The sequence below is a fragment of the Mesoplodon densirostris genome, chromosome 11, assembly GCF_025265405.1.
Source record: "Mesoplodon densirostris isolate mMesDen1 chromosome 11, mMesDen1 primary haplotype, whole genome shotgun sequence".
Taxonomy (NCBI): domain Eukaryota; kingdom Metazoa; phylum Chordata; class Mammalia; order Artiodactyla; family Ziphiidae; genus Mesoplodon; species Mesoplodon densirostris.
The window spans coordinates 71,041,064-71,052,134 of record NC_082671.1 but is presented as its reverse complement, the minus strand read 5'-3'; the positions used below and the strand labels follow the sequence as shown (position 1 = coordinate 71,052,134).

General features: G+C 50.7%; 1 protein-coding gene across 1 annotated transcript in view; it reads left to right on the top strand.

The window, feature by feature from the left end:
* Positions 1–6,268: 6,268 nt before the first annotated feature.
* The window catches only part of CYTH4 (cytohesin 4), a 28,346-nt gene continuing 23,543 nt past the window's right edge, over positions 6,269–11,071 (top strand). Inside the window, exon 1 of the mRNA XM_060112515.1 lies at positions 6,269–6,302. Within this exon, the coding sequence (XP_059968498.1) occupies positions 6,284–6,302 (19 nt within the window). The 5' untranslated portion in view covers positions 6,269–6,283. The remainder of the gene's footprint in view (positions 6,303–11,071) is intronic.

Sequence of the window (11,071 nt, the reverse complement as noted above, 5' to 3'; positions counted from 1 at the left end):
CGAGGGAGGCAGGACACAGGGAGACGTGGCCTCTGGCCACTCGGGCCTACTGGAGACCTTCTGCTTCCTCCAGGCCCCCACTTCTGTGAGCTTGGGAGGAGGGTAGAGCCTGGGCCACGTCCTGTGTGTATGTGATATGCACACCTGCACTTGATGTGCAGGTGTGTGCTCCTGTGCCCAGCAGAAACTACTGCCCCCCCAAAATCAGAAATCAGAGGAAATTATGAAGGGTTGGAAAGGGGAAGTGGGAGTCAGGGAGGCCCTGAGTGGAGGGCAGAGGCCTAGGAGGAGGAGGAGGTGCAGGGAAGGGACAGACCCCAGGCAAAACCAGATCCAGGCCTGGATTCATGCCAAGTCCCACCCTCCATTCCATCTCAAGCCTCTGAGCCTTTGCTCATGCTGTTCCTCCAGCCTGGAACACCCTTCCCTCACCTTCTCTGAGGCACAAACTCCTGCTTGATCTTCCAGAGGATTCTTTTCTTCCTTGTACAGATATCCAAGACTCCAGACAAGCATCCCTGCTCTGTGAAGCCCTTGCTAAGTGATGTGACAGTGACTGGTCCAGAGATGGGCCCATGACCTAGGCCTAGCCAGTCAAAGTCTTTCCCTGAGAATCTCTTTGGGTAGGCCCTCTTTCTGAAGTCAAAGGTACTTTGATGTGAGCCTGGAGCCTTCTGTGGCTAGGTTGACTGCCCCATGGAGAAAACCCATCTGTAACCAGAGACAGAAACAGCTAAGGCAGACAGAGAATGAGAGAGAGAGAGAGAGAGAGAGAAGAGAGAGAGGGGGAGAGAACAAGGACATTCTGAGTCTCTGGTATCCATATCATCTAGGCCAACCCCATCCCTGACCCTCCAGAAACTGAGCCAGTAAATTCCAGTTTAAGCCAGACTGAGTTATGTTTCCTTAAAAACAAAAGATGCTTGAATTCTGGAATATCACCATTCTCTTTAATGACTCACACTGGCCCATCATCTGGACCCCAAATAATTTATTAACCATCTAGTCCCTTATGTACATGTTGACTCTTCCCATATTCCCCAGTTATCAGTGATGCTGTGTGCTTGCTCACCCCTTCCCACATACGTGCAATTATCTCATTAGGGGCCATTTCTAGACATGAACTTGTACATGAAAGTGTGCTTCACTGCCCTTAACCCCCACCCCTGTCTTTGGCTGAGTCGTGGACCCTCCCACAGGTCTAGCTTCCCTCTATCCTTCTGTCCTGCAGGTTCCCAGTAAGTCTTGTGGCCAAACCCAGATGAGGAGTGACAGGTATGATGGAAATCAGGAACATTTGGAGAGCCCGTGGGCTTCTGGAGACCTGCTTGCCGCTTGGGCCTTATAGGCAAGACCCTCAGCAGCCCCAGGATGTAGGGATGCACCACCCACCAGACAGAGGCTATCTACAGTTCTGAGTCATGAGATAAAATGAGAAATCAGAGAAAATTATGAAATGGGAGGATTTCAGAAATGATTCATCCCAGACACTCACCCTGCCCACCACCTACCATGTCCCACCCAGTCCAGCTGACTTAACCATGTGTCCCATGAAGGCTGGGATTTTTGTCTGTCATGTGCCAATGCCAAAAACGGCACATGGCACATAGTAGGTCTTCAGTAAACACCAACTGAATGAATGGACAAATGGATGGATGGATGAGTGGATGGATGGATGGATGGGTGGGTGGATGGATGGATGGAAGGATGGATGGATGGAGTACTCTCTGCAGCCCAAAAGGGTTCAGTGATTCAGCCCTTACCCACTCTAAGTCTCCTCCTTCTCCAGGTCTAAGTTACCGTACATGTGAAATGAGGTCATTGTATTAGACCACCTCTAAGCTCCTTCTAGATCTCTTTCCTTAGAGCCATTGGTGTCAAGGTGAAGAATTCTGAGCTTTGGGGCAAACAGAGAGTGTCACTCATGTAGTTTTGCTACAATTCAATTCAAGTGCTGGACCTTTTTATCTCTCCCCTGAGGGGTGGGCAGGCCGCTGAGTTTCTTTCTAAATGTTTAAAATGATGCTTGCACAAATTCAGAACGAGAATGAAGTGAGCACAGGGCTTGAATCTGAGCTTTGCCTCTTCCTGGCTGTGTGACCTTGGGCAAGTGACTTAACCTCTCTGAACTCAGTTTCCCATCTATAAAATAGGGATTGTAATACACTTCATTGGGTTGTGGAAAGGACTAAGTGAGATGTGCACTTAGCACAACACCTGGCAGGTAGTGAGCACTCCATAAATGGTTGTGGTGATTGTTTGGGGACCCCCCAGGCCCCATGGTTGGGGACTGTTGTGTGTTGTCCCATAACCAATTATGGACCTCCACCTCATGTACATGAAGGAAGCAGAGACTCTGACCTCAGCCCAGAAAGAACTAGAGGAAGAGCCCTTTAAGGGGAGCCCTTCCCATCTTCATCCTTCTTCCTACTTCAAATTCAGGCATAACGGCTGGAGATCAGGTAGCCACTTTGGACCATGAGGAGACCTTAAGGACAGAAGTGGCAAGTTAGAAGGAGCCTGGATCCCTGATTACCAGACTTCCATGAGGGCAGTCCTATATTACCTACCTCAGGCTTCTTTCTCGTAGGAGATAAATATACCTCTAATTTCTTTAAGCCATTGTTATTCGGGTTTTCTTTTTCATGTAAGCAAACTTAATCTTTTTTTTTCTTAGCAAGTTTATTGTTTTTAATTTATTTATTTATTTTTGGCTGTGTTGGGTCTTTGTTGCAGCACGCAGGCTTTCTCTAGTTGCATTGAGTGGTGGCTTCTCTTCGTTGTGGAGCACGGGCTCTAGGCGTGTGGGCTTCAGTAGTTGCGGTGCATGGGCTCAGTAGTTGTGGCTTGCAGGCTCTAGAGCGCAGGCTCAGTAGTCGTGGCGCACAGGCTTAGTTGCTCCACGGCATGTGGGATCTTCCTGGACCAGGGCTCGACCCCGTGTTCCCTGCATAGGCAGGTAGATTCTTAACCACTGCGCCACCAAGGGAGCCCAAGCAAACTTAATCTTATCTGTCCCCATTTTGCAGATGACAAAAAACAAGACTCAGCGGTTAGAAGCCCACACAACTGGCAGATGCTGAGTCAGGATTTGAATCCAGGTCTCCATAGCTCCCCTACTGCTGACTCTACCAAACCCTTTGCCACCCACAGTGAGAGTACCCTCCCTCCCAGGCTACCTGCGTACAAGCTGTTAGACATGATCGGGGCTATAGGGGAAGAGCAAAGGAAGGTGTAATCACCGAAGGCTTCACAGAGGAGGTGGTATTTGAGTTGAGTCTTAGAGAAAGAGATAGTAATAATACTGAACCATTCAACCAGTCCTTCAGACAAAAAGGGAAGTCCCAGATGCCAAACTGTGGCCCTGGGCAAGGGACACCTACTGGGCCTGGCTGTAGCATTAGAATATGTGTCAGCGGTCCCCAAAGCCATCCCCAGTTTCAGTGATTCACCAGGAAGATTCACAGAACTCGGCATATAGTCTTACCTGCAGCTGTGCTCTATTACAGCAAAAGGATACAAAGCAAAATCAGTGAAAGCACGTGGAGTGACGTCCAGGGGAAACCAGGCATGAGCTTTCAAGCCTCCTCTCCCAGCGGAGTCACACAGGAGGTGCTTCATTCCTCCAGCAAAAACTTGTGAAAACACATGAGAGGTGTTGTCAACCAGGGAAGCTCAGTAGAGATTCCACTCCCCAGGTTTTTACTGGGAGCTGCTCGCGCAGGCACCCTCTGCCTAGCACATACCCAGATCCCAGAGCCCCGGGAGGAAATGGGTGTTCAGCACAAACCACACTGTTTGCGCAAACAGTTTGGGTCACTCTTACCAGGAAACAGCAGGAACCCTCCTGAGATCCAAGTTCCCAGATGCCAGCCGGGGGCCAAAATGCAAGTTGGCCTTTTATATATATGTATATATGGGGTTTTTTTTAATTGAAGTATTATTGTTTTACAGTGTGTGTTAGCTTCTGGTGTACAGCAAAGTGATTCAGATATAGATATAGATATATACTTTTTCAGATTTCAGATTCTTTTCCATTATAGGTTATTACAAGATATTGAACATAGTTCCTGTGCGGTACTGTAGGACCTTGTTGTTTATCTCTTTTTTATATAGTAGTATGTATCTGCTAATCCCAAACTCCTAATTTATCCCTCCCCCTCCACCCTTTCCCCTTTGGTAGCCGTATGTTTGTTTTCTATGTTGGTGAGTCTGCTTCTGTTTTGTAGATGAGTTCATTTGCATCCTTTTTTTTTTTTGGTTCCACCTATAAGTGATATCATATGATACTTTCTTTGTCTGACTCCACTTAGTATGATAATCTCTAGGTCCATCCGTGTTATTTCATTTCTTTTTTTATGGCTGAGTACTATTCTATTGTGTGTGCATGTGTGTGTGTGTGTGTGTGTGTGTATCACATCTTCTTTATCCATTCATCTGTCGATGGACACTTAGGTTGCTTCCCTGTCTTGACTATTGTAAACAGTGCAAGCAGTCCTTTTAAAGAATAACGGTCTCAGACCCACTGTTACCACTTTTCTGCACAGGGAATGACACTTTTCTCTCCAATTCTCTTTTTGAAGTGACCCAGGAAATGGTTTTCTTGTGCCTGAGGCCCTGATGTGTTGAGAAAATTCTAGTTTACCATGAAGATAATTTCAACAAGTTTCCTAGGAAATAACCTTGAGCTAGGCAAGAACTGGCAGGCAGGGGGTGCTGGCGTGGGGGCAGGTTTGAAGAGCCTGACAGCTCTAGACCAGCAGTGAGTAGGCCCAGCTGCTGGTCCTCAGCCGGCTACTCACTCAAGTTCCAACTTGGTCAAGCGTGTCCCCTAAAGGAGCCTCAGTTTTCTCTTCTCCACGTGTCTCCATCCTCAGCAGGCCACCCGGGGCAGCTGGGCTACAAGGTTTCTTAAGGCCTCGCCTCGGAAGTCATATAACATTCACTTCTGTCACATTCTAGTGGTCAAAGAAAGACACAGCCCAGTCCAGATTCAAGGGGAAGAGAAATAGACACCACCTCTTGATGGGAAGAATGACTGCATCACAGTGCAAAGGGGTATGGAGACAGGAAGTGGTGGAAATTGTAGCCAACTTTTGCATCAACCACACCATCTCCCCTGTGTGCCCTTCATTCATTCATTCATTCATCCATTCATTCATTGCACGCTTGAACACCCCCTAGGTTCCCAGCATTTACCAGACATGGGACACAGAGGTGAACTTGTCCTCATGGGGCCTTGAGACTGGTGGGGAAACAGACGAATAAACCGATATGTGCCACAAAGTTACAAGGAATGAGCATTTACTTTATAGATCTTTATTTACAATGCACCTTTTTCCATAAAGTATGGAATCAGCCTGCCAAAAAAAGGCACAAGCAATAAAATTATAAATTTTAACCCCCAAAGAAAATTTAAACCAAAAGGGTAAAGAAGATAGTGTTTATTGAATAGCCAAGCATCTTACACACATTATCTCCCTCCATCTTTTCCACAACCCTGAGGTAAGGATTATTATTCCCGTTTCGTAGTTAAGCAGACTGAGGCTCATGGCAGATAAGTGACTCACCCAAGTTCACACAGGTCCTGAGTGGCAGAGCTGAATCACACTGCTGAGTCTGGCCTTAAAGTCCGTATGTCACAACAGAACAGCTGTAAAAGAGCTTCAGATTTGACTGAGCTTCCTAGCAGCCTGGGGGAAAAGGGAAACTGAACATAATGCCTGACTGATCACTAGACAGGAAAAAGCCAGGCATTTCATTGAGGGGAAGCAAAGCCCTTCCTAGCACTCAATTAATTTTTCTTTGCTCAAGGGAGAGTTGATGAAAGAGAGCTTGCGGGGTGGAACTGATGGGGCTCCATGTTGAATGATACTTAAGCTTATATGCAGAGAGGTTCTGTCCTCCAGTAATCATCTTCCTCTGGGTGTGTGTGTGTGTGTGTGTGTGTGTATCTGTGTGTGTGTGTTTTTCTCTGTGTCACCATCTTTCTCTTCTTATCCCTCTCTGTCTCTTTTGCCTCTATCCCTCCCTTGCCCACACCCAAAATGCAAAGAGTCCCCGCTACTCAAAACTCGGCTGGTTTTTAGGAAGTGCTGCTACATCAAGAGACTACGCACCAGACCCCAGCAGGACAGGACTTCCTCCCCACACTGTGCTGGGCGGGGCAAACGGGAAGGGGCCTGTTGTAGCTGAGATGACGCATCCCTGCCTGAGCAGCCCGAGCAGCAGCTGGGTCAGTGGGCCACAGGAGCACAGGCCACCTTTCCCCGGGGGCTTCAGAATGGACTTGTGCCACCCAGGTAAGCACCTGGGCCGACCTGTCAGTTTCCTGTTCTGTAGAATGGGGATAATAGTGCCTGCCTCACAGGAATCGGTGTGTAAATAGATATAACACAGATGGGACATGCAGAAGCAGGCAACAGATATTTATGAGCTTAGGCTACGTGCCAAGCTGTGTTGCATATGCTGGGAGTCCCGCGAACAAAGCAGGCATGGCCCCTGCCCTCATGAGCTTACGCTCTGGAGGGGGAGACAGACAGTAAATATATGAATGTACTATGTCAGGTGGTGACAAGCAGGCTGAAGACCAGTAAAGTGAGGTAAGGAAGATGGGTGGCTGGAAGTCCTCAAGAGGAGACACCGTTTGAGCAGAGACTTGTAGAAGGGAAGGGAGTGATCCATGTGGGTTTCTGGGGAAAGAATATTCCAGGCAAAGGAACAGCCAGTGCAAAAACCCTGAGGTGGGACTGAGAAAGGTTGCTTGTGTTGAAGATGATGATGTCTGTGAGAATGATAACTGTTTGGGTGGCACAAGGGCCCTGCAGCCCGTTTGGCCTCTGGTGGGTGACAGTGGCCTTTGTGAGGCTGAGGGCACCACTTTTGCCAGTGGAGCGGCCAGCAGGGGACCATGGCTGAGACCCTACCTGGTAGGCAGGAGAGGAGGCTGTCAGTTGGTACAGGAAGAGGACAGGACTGTGTTGTGGTGTGTTTCTGTGAGGCCGAGAGGAGAGCGGCCAAGTCTCTGCACCCTGCATCTCAGAATGTTCCAGCATGGCCTGGAACTTCAGAAGACAAGCGTTGTCAGGAGCTGTCCAGTCCCCCAGGCCCAGATGACGTGAACCCTGTTAGCAACAGACCCCTTTCTTCAAACAAAACCTAAGACAAAGCAGTCTGAGTCCACTCACTGGGCCTCCCCTCACCCCAAGTGTTCTGGGGAACACAGAGAACCACTGATCCATTTCAACAGCCCCCATTTACAGCTGGAACAAAGGAGGCCAGGAGAGGGACAGTCTTGCTGAGGCAGAATGACTCCCCACCTCCAAGCTCCCTGTCCAGTGCTCTCTCCCCGAACCTCATGCTTCTCTCCTGGGGGCTTTTGGGGGCAGGTGGCTTGCGGACTGTATGGCTCAGTGAACACATCTTAGGGGCAAGTAGGGACGCAAGCGGAGACCCAGGAGGAACAGTGCCTGGCTCGAGGTCACTCAGCAGATGCGAGGGTGACAAGAAACAGTGAAGTAATCCCCCTCACACTGCCTGTCTTTCCACCATTATTCTTGGGGTCTTCGTGTACAGAAGTCCTTAGGATGTTTGTCCCCATAATGCAAAGAGGAAACTGAGGCTCACAGAGGTGAACTGGAGGAGAGGACGGAATTGCCCAAAGTCGGGTGGCCAATAAGAGGCCGAATAAAGACAAGACCTGAGAAGAGCAAGAGCCCCAGTTGAGCCTGGGCTGTCAGGGAGGGGAGGGGCGAGGCTCCCCCAGGGAGGCCAAGAGATGAGTCACTGCTTTGCTTCAGGCTGGTCCTGGGACGACAGGGATTGAATGGAGTCACTGCAGGCAGTCTCTTGGGAGATGTGAGGACTCCACTGATCAATTCATCTACTCATTCGTTCATTCATTCATTCAATAAGTAGTCCTCTGGTGTGCAGGTCCTGGGCTGTGCAATGCTAGAGACAGCAATGACCCAGCCACAAGCCCAGCCCTGAGGGAGCTGCTGGCTCGGGAAAGGGGGGAAGGGGGAGAAAACCCTGTAGGACAGTGACCCAGGACAGATGTGCAAATGGGCACAGACCTGCAGCCTGGGAGGGAGTGACTCTCTCTACCCGGGGCAAGGGAGATCTGGGAAGACTTCCTGGAGGAAGTGGAGGGAAGGAAGGTCATTTCTCTGCTACCCAGACTGGGTCTTAATGGGAGCTCCTTCACAGCCTGGTGACTTTCCCTCTCTGAGCTCTGACTTGTCCTCTCTAAGTGGGCACCATCATCCTGGCCTCACCCCGGGGAAGTGGGGAAAGAACAAGGATTTGGAGTCAGCCCGACCTGGCTCAGATCTCAGCTGTGCACCAACCTGCCAGTGGTCATGATGGGCCTCTTCCTTCTGTGGGTTTCAGTTTCCCTGCTCGTACAATGGACAGGATGGTGGCAAAGGGGCTGCCTGCCCTCCTCCTCCAGCTATGGGTGTCTGACACCCAGAAGCAGGTCCCCTCCCCCTAGGTCTGCTGAAAAGCTGAGAGGTCCAGGTAACAAAGCCCCAATGTGACCAAAGACAGCCGTGGGGCTGGTGCAACAAGACTGCAGATTAAAAATAGAGGCAGATGGCTTGGGGGAGGAAGCCACACGATTTGATGCGCCTGCAGGCCCTCTGGGGCTGGGGCGGGGTGCAGCTCTGCTAGCCGCCCCCCCATCTCAGACCCCCTCGCACCCAGACTCTGAGAAGCCTCCGCCTTCAGGACCCCAGAATCGCACCCTCCTCCTGCCCTGGAAAGGGGAAGCGGAGCCAGCTGTCCTGGAAGCCAGGCTGCGAGCAGATTTCTAAAAATATGATGGGAAAGAGGAAGGACAAAGGGGAAGTAGAGAGGCGCTGGGGTGATGGCCGGGGCGGCACCTGGGCACACTCAGCTGGCTGGGCACGGGGTGCGGAGGGCAGCCCAGCCGCGGAGTGTATGGGTCGGTGTCCAAGGGCAGCCTTCACGAGGTGTGGGAAGCACAGCCCAGTGAGGAGTAAACAGAGCTCACGGTGGTGGCGGTTGTTACCATCATTTTAATACCTTTGTGTTTTTTATCATTATTGTCACTATTATTATCAGTAAAATCCATCTCCCATGAGCTGCACCAGTGCCTGAAACTCCATCATCACTAGGCTTGGAGTCAGTAGTGACCCCCCTCAGGCTGTGTCCTTGTCACCGTCCCTGCACCTCAGTGTCGTCAGCTCTGAAATGGAGAGAAATCCCCACTTTTAAACAAACAGGTGAAGGGTTGGAAGACCCCCCATGCACCACGGGATGAGTGCCACAGGCTTGGGGCTGTCAGCACTGTTTCAGGGTTCAGATGTACTCAGCCAGCTGCCACCTGTTGGGGTCAGGACCTGACAGAAGGGGACAGTGGACTGAGAGGGTTCAGGAATGCGCCTGTCAAACCACGAAAAGAGCTGCATGAAAAAAAAAAGGCAAGGGCTTCCCTGGTGGCGCAGTGGTTGAGAGTCCACCTGCCGATGCAGGGGACATGGGTTCGTGCCCCGGTCCGGGAAGATCCCACATGCCGCAGAGAGGCTGGGCCCGTGAGCCATGGCCGCTGAGCCTGCGCGTCCGGAGCCTGTGCTCCGCAACGGGAGAGGCCACAACAGTGAGAGGCCCGCGTACCACAAAAAAAAAAAAAAAAATAGGCAAATAAAAAAGCCGTACCCTAACCCTAAACTGTAGCCATAGCCTCAACTGTACCATAACCCTAACCCGTACCTTAAAAGAAAAAAAATGGCAAATAACCCCTCTCTACCCTCATGCCAACCCACTCTCCCAGGAAAAAGAAAAAAGCACTTTCCCCAGCTCTACCATGTTGGCCTTGTTTTTGTTTGTTTGTTTGTTTGTTTGTTTGTTTTTGGCTGTGTTGCATCTTCATTTCTGTGCGAGGGCTTTCTCTAGTTGTGGCAAGCAGGGGCCACTCTTCATCGCGGCGCGCGGGCCTCTCACTATCACGGCCTCTCTTGTTGTGGAGCACAGGCTCCAGACGCGCAGGCTCAGTAATTGTGGCTCGTGGGCCTAGTTGCTCCGCGGCATATGGGATCTTCCCAGACCAGGGAAAGGCTCGAACCCATGTCCCCTGCATTGGCAGGCAGATTCCCAACCACTGCGCCACCAGGGAAGCCCAGGAGACACAAGGTGGTTGGGAACCCCAGGAGACACAAGGTGCCTCCTGGGGTTCTGGCTAGGGTATCTGGGGGGCCATTCCCAGAACTTGAGAACTCAGGAAGAAGGCCAGGTTGACAGGAAATTCTAGGAGTTCCGTTTCAGTCACAGTGACAAATGAGCTGTTGGTCAGGACACAGGGGGATGGAAGGGTCTGAAGCTCGGGGAAGGAGTTGGAGCTGAGGGTATGTGTGTGATTCCTTGGCCCAGGAGGGGAGAGGGGGATTAATGAGACCCCATGGGGAGAGAAGAGAAGTCGGCCTGGGACCCAGCCATGGGATCCACATTGGGGATTATCAATAGAAACACGGAATTCCCACCCAGCTTCTCTCCAACAAGCAGCCTGTCTGGAATCCATGTGGCCTCCAGCAGCAGGTGTGCCCTGGGCCAGAAACAGGCTTTCAGGACACAAGCCCCAGCCAACAGGAAAACAACGAAAAGCAAACAAACAAAACACAAAAGTCTGATCTTTCACCCCAGAGTCAACTAGAGGTGATTGGGTTTTTCCACCGTGGAGCTCAGCCTCCCTTCACTCCTGACAGAGGAGTTCCAGGTCCCAGCCTCTAACGCTGCCTCCCTTGCTATGGCCCTGCTCCTGTCTCCGTGTGAGGGGATGGCCCCTCACTCCTTCTGTCCCTGCATGTCCCCAAAGGCATGCAGAATCCACCTCGCCTGGGATGGAGGCTTAGGTGTTGGCAAACTAATGTTTTGATCCCAGCACTGCCACTTCTTGGCTATGTGACCCAGGGCAAGTCTCTTCACCTCTCTGACCCTCAGTGTCTTAAACTGAGAAAGATCCACTTGAAAGAGTTGTGAGGATTAAATGACATAATTTACATGGAGCTGCTGGCATGGAGTAGGGGTGTTTGAATTTAGAGGTTGAGGAGAC